The 20,680-nt window shown below is 36.6% G+C and overlaps 1 protein-coding gene and 2 non-coding genes across 4 annotated transcripts; 1 reads left to right on the top strand and 2 right to left on the bottom strand.

Moving 5' to 3' along the window:
• Positions 1–245: 245 nt before the first annotated feature.
• LOC141694537 (small nucleolar RNA R71) lies at positions 246–352 on the bottom strand. Its single transcript, XR_012563831.1, has one exon. It is a non-coding gene; the product is annotated as a small nucleolar RNA R71 (small nucleolar RNA).
• Positions 353–9,451: 9,099 nt separating this feature from the next.
• Positions 9,452–13,487, bottom strand: LOC141689232 (glutathione hydrolase 2-like). Of its 2 annotated transcripts, XM_074493456.1 has the most exons (5): positions 13,268–13,487; positions 12,321–12,412; positions 11,745–11,858; positions 9,837–10,154; positions 9,452–9,753 (listed from the first exon to the last, which is right to left on the bottom strand). In XM_074493456.1, exons 3-5 carry the CDS (start codon positions 11,832–11,834, stop codon positions 9,730–9,732), a joined length of 432 nt encoding a protein of 143 aa, XP_074349557.1. In that variant the 5' UTR covers positions 11,835–11,858; positions 12,321–12,412; positions 13,268–13,487; the 3' UTR covers positions 9,452–9,729. The 2 variants fall into 2 exon arrangements, with proteins under 2 accessions (XP_074349557.1, XP_074349558.1); XM_074493457.1 differs by lacking the exon at positions 13,268–13,487 and having other exon boundaries at positions 12,321–12,956.
• Positions 13,488–17,020: 3,533 nt separating this feature from the next.
• Positions 17,021–17,127, top strand: LOC141694883 (small nucleolar RNA R71). Its single transcript, XR_012564162.1, has one exon. It is a non-coding gene; the product is annotated as a small nucleolar RNA R71 (small nucleolar RNA).
• Positions 17,128–20,680: the final 3,553 nt, after the last annotated feature.

Raw genomic sequence — 20,680 nt, 5'->3', positions numbered from 1 at the left:
ATTTTCTGTTGCAGCTCTCATTGGAACATGAGGACCTCTCTCTATTCAATCCACATAGGCCTCATCTTGAGAAAGTAACCAGATCAGGTGTTTCTGAAGATGTTGTGAAGCTGAGACTGTTCCCATTCTCTCTGAGAGACAAGGCTAAGAACTGGTTACACTCTCTAGCAGCTGGTTCGATTACTACTAGGGAAGATCTTGCTCAAAAATTTCTTACTAAATTCTTCCCTATGGCGAAGACAGCTGCAATCAGGAATGCTCTTACTCAATTTACATAGCAATCAGGAGAATCTTTATATGAAGCTTGGGAGCGCTACAAGGAGATGCTTAGGAAGTGTCCTCATCATGGAATGCCTGCTTGGATGATCATCAATTGTTTTTATAATGGGTTGGGAGCACAGTCCAGACCCATGCTCGATGCAGCACCAGGTGGAGCATTATCGGCAAAGAGCTATGAGGAAGCTTATGATCTAATTGAACTGATGGCTGCTAATGAATATCAGTATCCAGCCCAGAGATTGCCACAGAGCAAGGTAGCAGGAGTTCTTGAGGTGGATACAGCTACGGCTATCATTGCTCAACTAAAGGCTTTGTCTATGAAGATCGATTCTCTGGCTAACTATGGTGTTAAGCAGATAATTAGTGTTTGTGAGTTGTGTGCAGGTCCGCATATGACAGAGCAATGCGCTATATCTAGTGAATCAGCTCAGTTTGTGAGCAACTTTCAGAGATCGCAGCAACCAGTTCCAAACACTTATCATCCTGACAACTGGAATCATCCTAACTTCAGCTGGAACAACAATCAGAATGCGATGCAACATCCGTTCCGGCAGTTTGGAAATAAGCTATTCAACCCTCCTGGTTTTCAGCAACAAATTGCACCAAAACAACAACTCCAAATTCAATAACAAAATCATGATGTAGGTCTATCTTCGAATGAAAAATCTGAATTGGAGGAGTTGCGGCTTATGTGCAAAAAACAGGCTCTTTTATGCCAAAGTCAGGGTATTTCTATCAAGACTCTGGAAAACCAAATAGGGCAAATTGCTAATGCCTTATTGAATCGGCCACCAGGAATGCTTCCTAGTGATACAGAAGCCAATCCAGGCAAGAGGGAAGTTGAAGAACAGGTGAACGCCATCACCTTAAGGTCTGGAAAGGTTATAAGCCCCCAAATTCAGCAAGACGAAGAGCCTGAAAAGTCTCAAGTTCCAGAATCTGAAGTTTTGGCTGAAGAAGATATGCAGAAGAAAGTAGAGGTGGAACCGAGGAAGACTACTATGGAACACACTCCTCCTGAGGGTAATACAAGGGAGAAACAGATCTATCCTCCAGCTCATTTTCCTAAGAGGCTGCAGAAGAAAAAGCCGGATAAGCAGTTTGAGAAGTTTTTGGAGGTGTTCAAGAAACTGCATATCAACATACCTTTCACTGAAGCTCTTGAACAGATGCCTAGCTATGCGAGGTTTATGAAAGGTATTCTCTCTCGGAAAGTGAAGCTCGATGACTTAGAGACCGTTGCTTTAATGGAGGAATGTAATGCTGTGCTGCAACAGAAGTTGCTCCGAAGCTTATAGATCCTGGAAGCTTCACTATTCCTTGCACCATCGGAAACTTGTCATTCGACAAGTGTTTATGTGATTTAGGAGCTAGCATCGATCTGATGCCCTTATCTATCTTCAAGAAGCTTGGTCTGCCTGATCCAAAACCAACATACATGTCATTGCAACTAGCTAACCGTTCCATCGCTTATCCACGAGGTATAGTGGAGGATGTCTTGGTCAAGGTGGATAAACTCTTCTTCCCTGTTGACTTTGTAATTCTTGATTTCGAGGAAGATAAGAAGATTCCCATCATCTTGGGAAGACCATTCTTGGCTACAGGCCGAACTATGATCGATGTGCAAAAAGGAGAGCTTTCGATGAAGGTTTACGATCAAAAGGTCACTTTTAATGTGTTCAAGGAAATAAAGCTACCCACAGCTAAAAAGGAATGCTTTAAAGTAGAGCAATTGCAGGTTTTGAATGCACCTCAGTGGAAGAGGAAGTTAGATAGGCCATTCGATATTCTGGGGTTAGCAGAGTTAAAATTTTCTAAGGAGCGTTTTGAACTATTTATTCAAGAAGCTCCCACACTTGAGCTCAACCGAATTCCAGAACACTTGAGTTATTCATTCTTAGGTGCAGCCCCTGGCAAGGGGTTTGGATATACTTTTGACGATGTAGAGGGTGACCGGCCAGTTTCTGTCATTCCTATAGAGGGTTCTTCTCATGTGCAACAGGTAGTTGATAGGACTGGTATTGGTGATGCATAGTATAGAAGATTGACTAGGCGTATGGAGGCCATGCATGTCATCCACCGATATTTTGCTGAAGATTTGACACACGCTTTCGGTACTATTTTTCGAGACACTAGTGGCGAGGTTGATTGGCCACCTGATCCTCCACCCGAAGAGGGTGATCTTTCCGACGACTAGGTATGCTTGAAATCCTTATTATTAGCTTCAATGAGGACATTGAAAATTTTAAATTTGGGGGTGATAATGTAAGGATTAGTAGTGTGTGTCCATATAGATTCATATTGTAATGTTTAGTTTTAGTTCATTCATATTTTTGCATGATTGTTCATTTAGGACGTATTTGTTTATTTTTATATGATTTCATATAGTTGCATTTGCATGCATATTTAGCATGATCCCTTAGATGAACTATGATATTTGATAAGTTGATGTTGATTTCAGTGGGGTGATGATGAATAGAGGGATGTTTAAGTCTTAATGAATTGATTTGCATGCCAGAAATTAATATTTTCACAAAGTCTTATAGGGTTGCTTTTGATCTAGATCATGTTCATACTTGTTTGTTGTTGAGATTTAATCACTTGGTTATATTTAGAATTTGTGATATTCTCGTAATGATGTAAAAACACTAATTTTTTTTATTTGGGGAAAAACTTGGATTTCATTGCTAGTTGTTGTAAGGCTAGGCGTCAAATGGCTAGTAGTCGGCTCATATTTTTATGAGTAGTCTTGGGTTGAATGAGATGGAGCGAAACGTATATCAATTGTCACATTCAGTAAAGATTTATGATACATGTATCGGATGCACTCAATGTGTCACTCATTCAGAAATTATTGAACAAAAAAGAAAAATAAAGAAAAATAAAGAAAGAAAAACAGTATGTGTTTATGCATAATTAATCAAGAGTGAGCTATTTAATACTCGATTTATTAAGTTCTAGGGGACTTTGTGCCTAGTGACCTAAGGCTTTTATAGTCTGGGATCCGCTAACCTAACGCTCGCTATATGGGTATTATTGTATAAGTCTTTTGGGACTTCATTCATTGCACGGTCAAATAAGCATCTTTGCTATGTGTTCAATAATAGTGTGAATCCTTATATAACTCTAGTAGAAAGGAGGTGTTGTGAGTCATAATGCGTTTATTGTCTATTCTGTTTATAAACTTTTGATTGTTTCGATGATAGATAAGTTATGGTTATTGATCTAGTATCGAGAGTATATCTGTTAAGCATCCACACACGCACGTATCTAGTTTGTGAGTTGGTTTGTGGGATTTATTCGAACTCTATTTCAAGTTATTGCATTCTTAGAGGCATTGGCTTATTCATTTAGTTATGGTTATTCTGAGGGGATCGATTGCATTATCATTTAGTTGCATTCACGTAGTTGCATTCATGCATTAGGTTTATTTTGTAGTTTTGAGTCTGTTTATGCTTGAGGACAAGTATCGATTCAAGTTTGGGGGTGTGATAAGTGGATTTTATATCCACTTGGAATGCTTTATTACAAGCTTAAATTGGTGTTTTGGACTCAAGTTGTTGGTATTTTGATGTGTTTTTGTGTTATTGCATTTCATGTATCAGTTATATGAAGAAAAGAGATTTTAAAGGAAATATGATATAAAGTGATCAGAATTGGAAGCCAAGGCCATTGTCAAGTTGTAGAGAATCTCAATAGCTTCGCGTGGGCAGTTGAATCCCCTAATTCTGACGAGTAGAACTCAAGTTATGGCTAAAACAAGATTCATCATAAATTTTTCCAGACAGGCTCCAGGCGGCCGCCCGGAGAGCTGAGAGGCCGCCCGGGAGCTAAGGCGCCCGCCCGGAGAGCTAAGCGGCCGCCCGAGGCGCGGCTGGTCACTGATTTCGCTGAAAAGGCCTTTTTTGAGTGGAATTTGACGATTTTAAGGGTCCAGGTCCACTAGGGGCGTATATATACTTAAAAAAAGGGTTTTCATCATCTGAGAAGATTGGGATACGAAGGAGAAGACCTAGAAGCACAGAACAACTCTGAAAAAGAAGATCTTGTTTCAACTTGTGATTCTTTGAATTAGTTGTAACTTTGGATGCTCGTTTTCGTTCTTATTGAACCTAGATCTCGTTTATTCGTACTTTAATTATTATTCAGTTTATTAAGACCTTGTTTTATACCATGCTTTCATTGGAACCCATGGTGACGATGAGTTCGATTATGGGCTAATCGTTGTAATGAGGTCCTAGCGGATTTACTTATGGATTTCAATAATTAATTTGCTTTGATATCTTGGTGTGTGGTGATTGATTAATATCCTAGTATTGGTTGTGCTTATTCGTCTTATGTGCGTAGCTAACATATAAGATAGCGTGTTAATCTCTATTGAAGCGACAGTGAATATAAAGGTTTAGAACTTGGCATGCTAGCCTAGGTTCATGTATGTGTATGCATGATTAGTGGGTAACTCTAACCGTTTTACTTGCCCTATGTAATCAAGATAGATAACTTGTGCTTAAACCGTTATGTTGTCAAATTCTATAGACATATAGGGTCTCAATATAATTGGTGCCTATTCAGCTTCTATCTCTTTTGTGGATGTCTGGTAGAATGGTACTCGTGCAACAAAAGTTGGCGTTTATCAGTTTTGTGTTATCTGATTAGTGTCATCACCATCACATGCTAAGGTTAAGAACAATAAGGCTATTGAATGAAGTATTTAATGAAGTTAGAATCCCATGTTTGTCATATATATTAATTCAACCATTTTTGTTCTCTTAGTTATAATTGTTAGTTTAATCTCTTATTTTAATAAAAACCCAATTTGTTATTTGTCTTAGCATTGAGCGATAACCATACATTGTTACATAGGTGTCTAAATTGAACTTAACCTAAACCAGTCTCTGTGGGAACGAATCTGATTTATATCTTATACTACTTACGAACGCGTATACTTGCGTGAATATTAGCGCATGTTTTCGCCCTAACAACTTTCTCTGCAATACGCTTGATCTCTCTATTAGATACCTCAGCTTGACCATTTGTCTGAGGATGGTAGGCTATAGCAATGCAATGATTCACATTATATCTTTGCATCATAGCAGTGAACTTGCGATTGCAGAAATGCGATCCCTCGTTACTGATTATGACTCTTGGAGTCCCAAACTGTGTGAATATCTGCTTATGAAGAAAATTTAGCACTACTTTCGCATCATTTATCGGTAAAGCCTTGACTTCAGCCCATTTTGAGATATAATCAACCGCCAACAAGATATACTGATTATTGCAAGATGAGACAAATGGCCCCATGGAGTCAATTCCCCATACATCGAAGACCTCAACCTCGAGAAGCACATTAAGAGGCATCACATCCCTCTTAGACATAATACCCACACGCTGGCATCGATCACACTTCAATACAAATTGATGTGCATCCTTAAACAATGCAGGCCTGAAAAATCCTGCTTGAAGGATACAAGCTGCTGCCTTTTCTCCACCATAGTGACCTCCATACGCAGTCGAATGACAATCTCGCAAGATCCCCCCTATTTCGCTGTACAGAATATATCTCCTGATGATTTGGTCAGCTCCTTGCCTAAACAAGAATGGCTCATCCCACATGTACCACTTCAACTCATAAAGAAACTTTTTCCTTTGAGCATAAGACAAGTCTGGAGGCATGATATTACTCACAAGGTAGATCACAATGACTATGAACCACGGTTATTCCTCTTGTACCCCAAACAACTGCTCATCGGGAAAAGACTCATTTATCAACATCTAATCCAGTGAAGTTGCACTTGGATCTTCCAAACGAGAGAGATGATCAGCGACTTGATTCTCAGCACCTTTTCTGTCCTTGATCTCTAACTCAAATTCCTGAAGTAAAAGAACCCATCAAATCAGTCTAGGCTTTGTGTACTATTTTGAGACGAGATATCGAATAGCCGCGTGATCAGTGAACACTATCACCTTCGTCCCAAGCAAATAAGATCGAAACTTCTCAAAATCGTAGACAATGGCTAAGAGTTCTTTCTCAGTAGTAGTATAATTCAGTTGAGCACCATTGAGGGACTTACTAGCATAGTAGACCACATGAAATATATTGTTCTTTTTCTTCCCAAGAACTGCTCCAACTGCAAAGTCACTTGCATCGCACATCCACCACACCATATTTGACCTGTAGCAACACAAAAAAAAAGTGTTAAAATGACCAAAAAATGTTACCTAATGCCAAATTATTGGCTATGGTTACACTTTTTAAAATAAGGGGGTGTTGGATTTGAGCTTGCTACAATAGGGGTCTACGGTTACATTTTTTAAAATTTTGGTAACACCTCTCAATGTGTTACAATAGAGTACCTATAGTTACATTTTTTATTTCTATGGTAACAAGTTGAAAATATAACCATAGTTCTGTTGCAACATACCTAACCCTTTAGTATCACCTAAATTTGTGTTGGAATAGACTCTTTTGCAACACTATATTAGCTATTGTAACACTTAATTTAATCTTTTGGTAACATATTTATATCTTATTGTAACATTCTTTTTTTAACACTCTGTTATTTTTTTTGGGTAAATGAGGTCTAAGCCTCATAAAATATATAAAAGAGAAAGAATTTACATGAGTCACTTCTCAAAATTTCTCTTAGAACAGGCTCTAAAAAACAAAGGGAAAAAAACAAAAATAAATTACATCAAAAATCAAACCTAACTTAAAATAAGAAAGGCAAAGCTAAAAGACTTAACCAAAAAGCCCACTAGCTAGCAATCTAAAAACAAACACCAGCCCACCATCTCCAAAAAAGAGAGCCCAAAGACATCCCTGGCCCATATGGCTCAAAGCAACCAAAATCCTCTTCGCAGCATCACAAAATTTATTTGCTCGCCAGCAAAAGAACACGACGTCTACCCCGATACCCCAATACTTCAACAACCTAACAACCCCTGTAAACAAACATTTAAACAAAATCAGTATTGCAGGGAGGCTGAGAAATCAAGTGCATTAGCAAAACAAGATAAAAAAGCAATTCAATCAACTAATACAACTTATAATGATTATGGAGCCGTTAACTTGACTACATATATTATGTCAGTGTACTAGATGGGCTTGTAATGTAAGCTGAGGTCAAAGTAAAATCATTGTCAGAGTCATTTAAGTATTGTAAATCTGTGTTTTTGGTCTTCCAAAGCTTAAATAAGAATAAATAAACTTCTGACTATTTAGCAAAAAAAAAGAGAATGAACTTTGACTTAAAATTAACAACAAACTGAATTTAGAGAAATATTGAACCGTGTAAAATATAAGCTGTCGATGAATCGACCACTGTCGCTTGATGGTTATGGTGCTGCATAGCAAACTAAAATTGAAATAAATTTGTAATCAAGATCGATCTGTAATGATAATTTAACTGCCGAATTATAATGCTACTTGAACGGCTGGACCATTTGATGCTTCCTGTTCTAACTTTTAACAAGTAAAAAGATACATGACCAGCTCTACTGTTAGGGGCTTAATAAAATAGTTCATTCATGAAACTTATGTACTGACCATCATAACCATCATGTATTTATAAGAGTGAAAGTGACACAGGAAAACATATTTTTGGATGTAATATCCGACTCGAGTCCAGTTCTGAGCAAAAGATATTTATTGAGGTAAACATATTTATTGAGCAGTAGTAGCACCACTATTGCAGCTATGACATTTATGAGAAAAGACACCGTGTTCACTATTACTACTGAAAATGCTGCTGTCTTTGGATGTTCGGCTCCAAGCTCATTCGCCACTCTTACACTGTCATATATACTCAGTTTAATTTAATTGATCATGTCTCTGTATATCTAAATTAAGTATTATACAAATACTAAGGGAACTTTACCTTGCTGCTGCATTAAAATTACATGAGATTGTAAAAACCCATACATTGATTGTAGTGCTGCAATTGTCACCATTCAAACATCTCAGATAATTACATTATTTATCAGAGTGAATATAAAGATCCCGTTTGGCTATAAGAAAAGAAGCTAAGAGGTACTTCTCGTAACCAACATTAATTTGTGAGTCTGGGAAACCAAAATGTTGCGAAAAAGGACTATATCTTACAGGGGTTTCATAATTATAAATTTTTTCTTACCAAATAGCAAGAGAATCCAAAACTATGAAAAGCTAGGATTCTTTCTAAATATTTATAAGCAGAAATATTCATCTCATAGCTAGAAAGGTTGCTAACTCTTTTGGTATGTCTTAATATTTAACATAAACTTTACAATGACCAATTAGACCATATTTACAGACTAAATTTAGAAATCGATTCCATCAGTTACACGCAACACATTTATTGAAACAAATAAAAAAATAACACATACTATTAAACAAAACTTACAAGTAGAGAAACAACAGGAGTCCCGACACATTCACCGAGTATTCATTAACTACAAGTACTATTAAGAATACTATTATGTGCTGTAATACTATTCATTAAGAAATTGTAGATATAAATTTTTAATCAAATTCTTTGATCTGCACGACTCTGTAATACTATTCATAAAGAAATTGTAGATATAATTTTTTACCAATTCTTCGAACTGCACGATTCTGAGTGGAGAAGCAACCACTACACCATATATGGGCTATTGCAACACCAAGAAAGTGTAGTATAAGACCCCAAATATGTTACAATAAAAGATTTTGTAACATTTTTGCTAAAATTCAGCGTTGAATTTGCTGCCGTTGCAATAGACCCCTGTAGCAATATTTTTTGGAGTTATTGCAACATTTTTAAAGTATTACAATAATTATTTTGTTGCAACACTTTTCTCTATTTTAGTAACACATTTATGATGTTGCAATAGACCTTTGTAACATTTTTTATAACATTTATTGAGGTAAAAGTGTTGCAAGAAAAATTTATTGCAACACTTAGCTGCAACATTTTTTTGCCTATTGTAATGCTTTTAAGTTTTTAGCAACATTTATCTGCAACACATGGTTTCCTATTGTAATATTTTTACATTGTATTAAAAACACATATGTGCTAACACTTTTTATTAGTCCAAATTTTACTATCACGTTTTATTTTTCACATAATATCTCAAAATTATACCAAAAAAGCATCCACATTCCAAATTTTGCATAATATCGAATCCAACAAAATAAATGTTAATACACCCCAAACAAAATTGGCTTAAATCACTACATCATCTTACATCTAGTACTTAAGTCTAAAGTCCAAAAATATAATGGCGAAGAATTAATAACTTTCACTATTTGATACAACTATAAAAAGGCCTCAAGAAATGACTTCTCTGATTAAGCAGCCAACTCGCCAACTTCTCTGTGTATGTGTGGTCGATCTTCAATAATGTTGCCCCACATTGAGTCCCGCTAAGTTCCAGAAGGCTCTTTTTCAACTTCTTAGTAAATGGATGTCGAGTGTTGAGTTTTCTTTTGTCTTATGGTGATGTGAATGTTGTTTCCTGTGCATAATGAATATTTTCTGACAAATAGGTAACTTTTGTTATATCAGGCTGTAATCAGGTGTTTATAGTAAAAAAAATACCTGAGAAGTCAGCATTGGAGCGCTTTCTCTCATGTTAAATGCTTGTGCCTTTCCATTAGCTGATCTAAAAACCATAAAGGCACCTCCACCAATGCCACTAGAAGCAGGGCTCACTACACCTAAGCAAAGAGTTGCGGAAACTGTTGCATCAACAACATGACCTCCTTCACGAAGTACATTTCTTCCGATTAATGAACTTCTACCATCATCAGTGGCAACAGCACCATGGCGCGATGTGATAACCTCTCGTCGAGATGTGGTAGTGATGAGTGATGGAAAAAGGAGTAGAACCAGTAAAAAGCCATGTAACAAACATATCTGCAAATCAGATTCTTTATAAACATTTGGAATAAAAATGCATGTACTAAGGTCTAGCCATTGTAATATTACAGAGTACAAAAAAATTTTACCAACTGGGGTAGCCGAGTGGGCCCCTTACAGAATGCAAACACTAAAATGCTCAGTGTACACATGAGAAATTAGACAGATGTCGCCATATAAATAGAGGTTTGTTTGTATATATTCAACACGCTAATGCCATATAAATAGAGGTTCAAATTAAAACCTGGTCATATTATTCTTGAAACAATCATATCAATTACTGCTATCATACAAAAACTTGGCAGTACAGGCCTAGATGGTTCCAGTCACAACAATTTCAGACAAGGGCGAGAAATTATAATTGAATCATTTTATTACACTCAATTCTTACCATTTTGTGTGTTCTCTGGGATATCATTTAAAATCATTTTAATGTTATTCATACACATACCTTTGGATATTATTTTTTGGAGATGTTCAAGCATTTGAAATTATAAAATTTCAACAACCTTAAAATTACCCAAATGACTTGTTCACATAAGTTTAACTCCTCGTGCTTATATTTTTCTAATTACCATGTTCCAAATATTCTCCACAAAATTTACATGTACGGATACGACTTGAAATTCAAAATTGTCAACCCCAACTAGGGTAGTCCAAGAACTATATTTTCTTGTGTTTATGATAATTTTTTATCACTTTATGGGGACATACTGCTAACTGCATCCATTAAGGTCCTTCAATAATAATTATTTAGTGTAGTAAGCAAATCCCACTTTAGAAAATAGTTATATATACTTACAAACCTCAGTGTCATAAAAACTGTATAAGGACTGAAGGACACAAATAATGCAGATGAAGCTGTGAAATTTTGCAAAAGATTTACAGTAGGTGAGCTTTGTAGCATGTCTTGTCAGAGTTGTGTATTCTTTGTTACCCCCCTCTTATAGGGGTAAGATATATAGTCCTACAATATTTGTAAGTTAACTAAATCCAAACATACGTAAATTTACATAGTGACTTTATTTAAACTCAGCGCTATAATTTTTTTTATAATGAAATAGCAAAATTATCATTATTAATATTATTAATAATATTAATTAATTTAAAATTAAAATTAAAATTATAGATACCCGTTTACTTAGCATGGGCTGTAATCTAGTAGATAATGACTGGTACCATAAAAGGGGGACATATTGCCACATCCCTAAACATAGTAGCATCAAACAATGAGAAATCCCTTTGTCAAAAATAAAAATAAAAAGTGGAATTTCTATCCAGGAGAACTATAGTTACAAAAAAGTATATATATATATATATATATATATATATATATATATATTGTTGAGCAGATAAAAAGATTGCCTTAACCCGATTCTTATTAGAAGATTCACTCCACAATTTTATAAAAATACCATTTTAGCATGCAAGTCAATTTACCTTAACACACTAGATTTAGTACACAGTCATTGGCAAGTTATGCAACTTAAATATTAATATTTGTCAAAAACTCACTTATACTATTGAACAAAATAGAACCTAGTCCTTTAATAAATGTTAACAAAATCAATTTAATCAGATTTTCACCTGGCTTAAAGAAATTGACAAGCTAAAATCAATATCTTTCAAAGGCGAATTCTCCTTCTTATTCATATACTCTGCAAATGGAAATATCATGCCATCCTTGATCCATCTGTAATCCTGAAAAAGAATATATTAAGTATATATGTAAAGCAAACTGGTAGTCTGGTACAGTACAATCAGTTGTTATAGTAAATATGGTGTATCAGATAACCTCGGAAGTAAGTTTTCCATTTGCATCACGACTAGTAGTACACTTCTCGTTGATAAAATTCACAAAGTCATTTAAAAATCTCCCGAAATGATAATCTTCACTAGCTTTATTTCCTTTAGGAAAGAATTACAGAGTTGGAAAACCATTTACGTCATACAATTTAGACAGAATCATGGAAATCTGAAAGTAATAAGCAGGGATCATGTGCTCATAATATATCACAACAATATTCAGATTCCATAAAAGAATAGATGGCTACAGAGATCCACAACTGTACATATGAAATTAGTACTGACTCTTATATCTAGAAATGATCGCTATAATCTTTTATACTGGAAACTTAAGGAACAAGATTAAATGGAACTCACTTCTCCCCAATATCCTTATACTTGTCAGCATCAAGGTTACGAATAACTACATCTTCCTCCATGTGAAAGGCAGCTGCAACCTTTTAATAAATCTACAAAACAGAATCTAACTTCAGAAATTGAGAATGAAAAAGGCTGAATCTGGCCAATATAATAGTCAAGTACTTACGGGAGCAAGGTTCTTGCAATGGCCATACCTGAAACATATATCATCCAATAGCCATTCACGGGTGTCAAGTCATATACGTTGAGATAAACTGATGTACTACCCGAACTATAATTAGATTTCACTTTGGGGAACAAACAAAAATATAGATTTGACTTCCCTTGCAAACGGAGGGGTACTACTGACTTACATCCCTTCTTCACTCCAAATTTCATAGTGTTTACTCAAAAAAATACAGGTGAATCAAATCTTACAGGAAGCACAGTCAAAAAGTATATAAGCATAAACCAATTTAAGAAAGAGCACTATACAATCAAATAAGGAAGAAGGATCTGTGCGTGTGAAGGTATATGGTCAGACAATATTTTAAAATCATATTGAACATAATCTGTACAATGGTAAGCGCTGACATGATTATGTCTCATACATTAGCCACAATCACCTTTGCATTATATATATCACCACTAATTATGTAAAGAGAGTCTCATCAATAATTAAAGACATACACAAACACACACATACACTCATTTTCCTGCAAATCCCCATGTAACAAATCTTGAACATTACAAACCCTCATCTCTGAGCCCAACATTTTATAACCATATTAAATCAACAGAAACAAACTATAGTAAATACATAAACCCCAATTCATGGAAAGTATGAAAAAAATATTAACACGGAATTGCAAAAAAATTGCTTAAATTTAACATAAAAAACCTATTAATTAACACATATACTCGAATGTATAAATGATAATTTTCAGAAACGTAAACATATATACCTCTAATTGAAAAGAACTCTGAAAAAGATGGTTGTCTATCTCAATAGAAGCTTTAATTGAATCTTTTAGGGGTTATACTCAAATCAATTTTGAATTTTTACCCAAATTGATTTTAGGGATTTGAGAGAGGTTTGAAAGATAAGTGAGAGAGATGTCACAGATGAGTGAGAGAGATTATCAGAGAGATTGAGAGGAGTGAGATAGAGAGGAGTGAGATAGAGAGGAGTGAAGCAGAGAGAGGGGTGAAGTCGAGAGAGAATTGTTTTATGTTATTAAATTTTATTTTATGTAATAAAATTTTGGTGCCAAAAGATTTGGGTTCCAATTTTTATCCCGCCCAACCCAAATGTTGATTTCCCGCCTACCATATTTGGTCAAAATGATAAAAAGCGTACTGGATATTGTAATATTTTTCTAAAAGTGTTGCAATTTTCAGAAAAATATTAAAATGATCTTTATGCATGCAACACTTTCATATTTTATACAACACTTTTAAAAAATATTGCAATAGATTGGTAATTTTTTGTCTATTGCAACATTTTATGCAACACAAATGCATTATGGGCTTGCAATAGCCCATATATGGTGTAGTGAACTTCTTCTATAACCGCCACTTGTAGGAGCAATCAAGATGCTGTATATGTAAATGGTTAACAAAACCTGTTCAATTCAATTCAATTTCAATAAAACTGTACAAATACGGAGGGAAGGGGAGAGAGAGAGGGAGAGAGAGAGAGAGAGAGAAAGGGAGGGAGGGAGAGAGAGAGAGATTGAACAATAAGAAAGCCCTAATTACCCCTTTTGAAATCCTAATTTACTCCAAGAAGAAAGCGCTACAAACCCTAATTACAAGCTATAAATCCAATCGAGAAGAAAGCCCCTAATTACAATAACCCGTCTCAACTCCAAGCTCTTGAAACATTTTGTTTGAAAACCGATTGAGAAGAGGGTGTTTGAGTTCGAGAGTGATTGAGAAGATATACTTTTCTATTTTGTTTACATTTGATAAAACAAAGTGAGCGGGTTTACATCTTATTTCATGGCGGTCCAAAATTTTGCCAAAATTTGGCCCACCAATATAATGCCCCCAAAACATTAGTCCTATGGTAACACTAACTGTAATATCAATACTAACACTCTATTTTGTGTTGCAATATTAGTATCATAATGTCTATGGTAACCTTTTTTATCCTCTGCTGCAACACAAAAATAAAATGTTATCTTATATCAAATTTTAGTGCTTTAAGGCAACATTTTTGTTTGTAACACCAAAAAAAGTGTTGGTACAGGTCAAATATGATGTAGTGATCATATCAAAAGGTTCATCCCAATTAGGTGCAGTTATGACAGGTGTCGTGATTAAACTCTTTTTCAAGAACTCAAAAGCAGCTAGGAACTCGTCATCAAACTTGAACGGGACATTTTTTTACTAGAAGATTACACAAAAGGTTAGAGATTTTTGAGAAGTCCTTGATGAAACGCTTATAGAAACCCGCATATCCAAGAAAGCCGTGGACTCCCTAAACAGAAATTGGTGGAGGAAGGTTTTTGATAACCTCTACATTGGCTTTGTCCACCTCAAGACCTTTACTAGAGACCTTGTGCCCAAGAATGATGCCCTGTCGCACCATAAAATGACATTTTTCCCTGTTGAGAACCAGATTGGTCTTAACACACCTTTTAAGAACGACACCAAGATTTTGCAAGCACTCATCAAAAGAATCACCAAACACAGAGAAATCATCCATAAACACCTCCACATTCTGACCAATCATGTCAGAGAAGATAGCCAGCATGCATCTCTGAAATGTGGTAGGTGCTCCACACAACCCAAAAGAAACTCTTCTGAAGGCAAAAGTCCCAAATGGACAAGTGAAAGTATTCTTCTCCTCATCTTCTGGAGCAATAAAATCTGATTATAACCTGAATAGCCATCCAGAAGACAATAGTACTCATGCCCAACCAATCTTTCAAGCATCGGATCAATAAAAGGAAGAGGGAAGTGATCTTTCCTTGTGTCCTTGTTCAGCTTTCCTAACTTAAATAAATATGAGTTTTATAATTTTTGAAGAATTCTAGAATTAAATATGGATTTTACAAATAAAAGCATTCAGAAAATCATTTAAGGATAAGTAATTAATAAAATATTGATTTCTCAATTTTATAAAATCCTAATAATAATTATTGTAATTATAAAATCATAAAAATAATTTTAGAAATATTCCCAATATTTATGCAAATAAATTTGCACTAAATCCACTTTTGAAAGTGAAAACAATTCAATACGATCCCATAATTAATCGCGCGGACAACCCGGTACACTATAAATCACATATGGATAATAATCAAACAACACATAGTGATCAACACCAACACACAAATCTTATTTATTTAATAATTTCCATAATTGCACAATTAAATAATTCAAAAAGAATACACGAGTCGTTATAAGAACGATAGGCCAACTGCAAGGTCATATAAGTAGGCTTTGAATCAGGTACGTCCAACTTCTTGAAGATTAACGAAGGCATCAGATTGATGCTAGCTCCCAAGTCACATAGGCATTTGTCAAATGACACTTTTCCAATGGTACAAGGAATAGTTAAGCTTCCAGGATCTTTAAGCTTCGGAAGCAAATTCTGTTGCAGCAAAGAACTGCATTCCTCCGTAAGAGCAACTGTCTCTAAGTCATCAAGTTTCACTTTCCGAGAAAGAATACCTTTCATAAACTTCGCATAACTAGGCATTTGTTCAAGAGCTTCAGCGAAAGGTATATTGATCAGAAACTTCTCAAACTGCTTATCCAAAATTTTCTTCTGCAACCTCTTAGGAAAAGGAGGTGGAGGATAGATCTCTTTCTCCCCTGTATTACTGTCAGGAGGAGTGTGTTCAACAGTAGTCTTCCTTGCTTCCAATTCTACTTTCTTCTGCACTTCTTCTTCAGGCACAGCTTCTTCTTCCGAAACTTGAGAGTGTTCGGGATTTGCAACCTTTCCAGACCTCAATGTAATTTCCTTTACCTGCTCCTTAGCTTCCCTCTTTCCTGGCACTTCAGTGTCACTAGGGAGTGTACCAGGTTGATGATTAAGCAAGGCATTGGTAACTTGCCCAATTTGATTCTCCAAGGTCTTGATAGAAATCGCTTGGCTCTTGCACATGAGCCTTAACTCCTCCAATTCAGATTTTTCATTAGACTGTTGCACCTGGAGTTATTGTCTTGGTGCATATTACGGTTGCTGAAAACCAGGAGGGTTGTATTGCTTTGCTGCATATTGCTAATAAGGTTGCTGGACCGCATTCTGAGTATTGTTCCAGCTAAAGTTAGGATGATTGCGGTTGTTGGGATGATAGGTGGCTGGAACAGGCTGCTGCGACCTCTGAAAGTTGCTCACAAATTGAGCTGATTCCCTAGAAATAACACATTGCTCCGTCTCATGGGCACCAGCACAAAGCTCACAGAAACTAGTGATCTGATTAACTCTATAATTAGACAAAGAATCCACCTTTATCGTCAAAGCCTTAAGCTGAGCAGCTATAGCAGTAGCTATATCTAACTCCAGAATTCCTGCTACCTTGCCCTAAGGTAGTCTCTGAGTTGGGTTCTGGTATTCATTAGCAGCCATTAGCTCAATCAATTCATAAGCTTCATCATAGCTTTTAGCCCATAAGGCTCCTCCTGATGTTGCATCAAGCATGGGTCTGGAAGTAGCACCCAATCCATTATAGTAGCAGTTAACGATCATCCAGTCAGGCATCCCATGGTGAGGACACTTTCTAAGCATCTCTTTGTAGCGATACCAAGCCTCACATAAAGATTCTCCAGATTGCTGAGCAAATTGAGTAAGTGTGTTTCTGATTACAGCAGTCTTCGCCATAGGAAATAATTTAGTTAAGAACTTTTGAGCAAGATCCTTCGATTTGGTGATAGACCCTGGTGGTAGAGAATGTAATCAGCACTTAACTTTATCCCGCCGAGAGAATGGGAAAAGCCTCAACTTAATAGCATCTTCAGAAACTCCATTGAACTTAAAAGTGTCGCAGATCTCGATGAAATCTCTGATGTGCATGTTGGGGTCTTCTGTCGGAGAGCCCCCAAACTGAACTGAGTTCTGTATCATCTGAATCGTGCTCGACTTGATCTCAAAGGTGTTAGCCGAGATGGCTGGTCGGACAATGTTAGACTATATATCATTAATCTTTGGTTGAGAGTAATTCAAAGCCTTCAGATTTGCTTCTGGTTCTCCCATTGCAATAAGAGTTTCTTCTTCAACCAGAACTTCCTCAAAAACTTCCTTAGCTACCACGAATTCTTCCTCGGCTAGATCCAGTGTTCTCTTACGAGACCGAGAACGCGTATGCATACACATTCACGAGAGTACCTGAAATACGACAAGGAAACAAGTAAGTAACAATGTCCGAGTCAATGAACTTTAATGACCAATAATGACAAACACATAAACTAAAAATTAACATCGAGTCCCCGACAGTGGCGCCAAAAACTTGTTAGGACGAAAACACACGCCAATATTCACGCAAGTATACGCGATCGCAAGTAATATAGAATTATTTCTAGTTCATTCCCACAAATACTGGTTTAGGTTAATTTCAATCAATGCACTTATGCAACAATGATATGGTTATTATTCAATGCTAAGACGATTAAAAAATTGAGATTATTTATAACTATGATTAACTAAGAGATTATACTAAAGAACATTAACTAAAAGATTAAAAAGGATTTGATTACTATATGACACAAATATGGGATTCTAACTTCATTACTACTTCATTCATTAGCCTTTTTGCTCTTAACCTTAGCATGCAATGGTGATGACACTAATCAGATAACACGAAACTAGTAAACGCCAACTTATGTTGTACAATTACCCTACTACCAGACATCCACAAAATCGATAAAAGCTGAATAGACACCGATTATATTGAGACCCTATATATCTATAGAATTTGACAACATAACGATTTAATGCACAAGTTATCTATCATAATTACATAGGGCAAGTAAGATGGTTAAAATTACCTACGAATCATGCATATCAAATACATGAACCTATGCTAGCATGGCAAGTTCTAAACCCCTAAATTCACTTTTACTTCATTAGAGATTAACACGCTATCTTATAAGTTCGCGATGCTCATAAGACGAATACGCACAACCAATACTAGGCTATCATACAATCACCACACAATAAGGCATCGAAACAATTTAACTAAAGAAATCCATAAGTAAATCCGCTAGAACCCCATGATAACGATTAGCCCATAATCAGACTCATAATCAACGTGGGTTCCGATGAAAGCATGGTATAATAAACGTAGTCTTTATACTGAATAAATAATAAAATCAAGTATGTTACACAAGAGTATAGGTTCAACAAATAAGAAAACTAGCATCCAAGATTACAACTTAAAATAAAGAATTACAAGAATAAACTAGATCCTTTTCACCTTGGTTGAATTATGCTATACAGTCTTCCTATGCCTTCTCTTTAAGCTCCTATACATCTTGTTATGAAAAACGATCATAAGTTATTAATATATAGCATCCCACACAGATTTAAAGTCCAGCAGATCAAAATTGTAGTAGAATCAGGATTCTTGAAACCTGACCTGGCGCAGCCGCGCGCTTCACCAGCGCGGACGCGCTGCAATTCTGCATCTTGGCGCGGGCGTGCTGACCTTCTGGAAGAAATACTGATTTTTATTTTCTTGCATGGTTTTAGCTGGCGATCTACGAGCAAACTCCCGTGACATCTTCCTAACACCAATTTAGCACCAAAATAATGCTAAATCTCTTGATTCTTTTATTTATGCCTGAAATGCAAAAACACTACAAAAACACATCAAATACACAAATAACTCGAGTGCAAAATACCAATTCAAGCCTTTATAGAGCATTCTAAGTGGACATAAATGCCACATAACAATCAACTGATAGACGCAACGGTTGGATACCAGGTACTTAGTTTTTTGGATGTTTTTTCTGGCTATCATCAAATTGCCATGAATGATAAGCATGTGCCCAAGACAGCGTTCATAACTCCGAAAGGGACCTATGTCTATATTAAGATGCCTTTCAGACTGAAAAATGCTGGAGCCACATTCCAACGAATGGTGAACAAAGTTTTTAAGGAACAGATCGGTCGGAATATGGAAGCATACGTGGACGATATAATTGTGAAGTCACTGTTCCAAGACCATGCTTAAGACTTGAAAGAGTGCTTTGAGACGCTCCGAAAAAATAACATGAGGATCAATCCAAATAAATACAACTTCGGAGTATCCAGTGGCAAGTTCTCGGGCTATATGGTTAGCACCCGTGGGATAGAGGCGAACCCTGAGAAGATCGAAGCAGTCATTAACATGGAAGCCCCTAGGTGCATCAGAGACATCCAACAGTTGACCGGCCGACTCTCCGCCCTTCGGCGCTTCATCTCCCGATCAGCCGAGAAGGCGCTCCCTTTCTTCTCTGTACTTAAGGGGTCAAATAATTTTGAGTGGGGGCCTGAATGTCAAAAGGCATTCGAAGAAGTGAAAGAATACTTTACTAATGAAATACTCTTAATGAGACCTGATCCGAAGGAAACGCTTCAGCTTTACCTGGCCGTGTCAAACAGAACGCTAGGGGCAGTTCTTGTAAAAAATCATGAAGGCAATTAACATCCTATGTTCTATGTGTCTCATGTCCTAAAGGATGCAAAAATAAGATACCCCAATGCTGAAAAATTCGCATATGGGCTGGTTATGGCCTCCCGAAAATTGCGACATTACTTCCAAAGCCAAACAATTCAAGTTGTCACCGGTCAACCTTTGAAGAAGATTTTGACAAGGTCCGAAGCCTCGGGAAGAGTGGTAGCCTAGTCCATCGAACTTGAGAGTTTAATCTAGAATACGTCCCCAGGATGATGATTAAAGCTCGACTGACTTCATGGTCGAATGCACGTTTTCAGGGCTGCAAGATCTCACCCTAGAAGAACAGCTCATTCGGACTCCTGGGAAATGGAAACTCTTTGTAGACGGATCAGTCGCGAGGAAAAAATGTGGGGCCGGATTAATACTTTCCAGCCCCGAAGGGTTTGAGATATATCAGGCTATAAGATTTGACATCCCTTTCACCAATAATAAAGCAGAGTACGAAGCACTTCTTGCGGGAATGGAGTTGGCCCGAAGTCTCGAGGCGAAGCACCTGAGGACCTTCAGCGATTCTATGATTGTAGTAAAGCACTTCTCAGGAGAATATGAGCAAAGGGATCCCCGGATGAAGGCTTATGCCGCCAAGGTAAAAGATGCTTCCTTGTCTTTTGAAACTTTTGAGCTAAGTCAAATTGGCAGGGAGAACAATGGACGGGAAGATTCCCTCTCTAAGCTAGCTTTGGTCAAGACATTCTTTCTTCT

The sequence above is a fragment of the Apium graveolens genome, chromosome 10, assembly GCF_009905375.1.
Source record: "Apium graveolens cultivar Ventura chromosome 10, ASM990537v1, whole genome shotgun sequence".
Lineage (NCBI taxonomy): Eukaryota > Viridiplantae > Streptophyta > Magnoliopsida > Apiales > Apiaceae > Apium > Apium graveolens.
The sequence above is the reverse complement of the archived record's forward strand: the minus strand, read 5'-3'. Positions and strand labels throughout refer to the sequence as shown.

Bases quoted from the DNA above. Each gene is read 5' to 3' on its own strand.
- LOC141689232 (XM_074493456.1), bottom strand. From the start codon at position 11,834: ATGATATTTCCATTTGCAGAGTATATGAATAAGAAGGAGAATTCGCCT. The intron at 10,155-11,744 runs GTGAAAATCTGA...TCTGATTTGCAG, and splicing joins TGTCAATTTCTTTAAGCCAG to ATATGTTTGTTACATGGCTT. The intron at 9,754-9,836 runs GTATTTTTTTTA...CATTATGCACAG, and splicing joins CTCCAATGCTGACTTCTCAG to GAAACAACATTCACATCACC.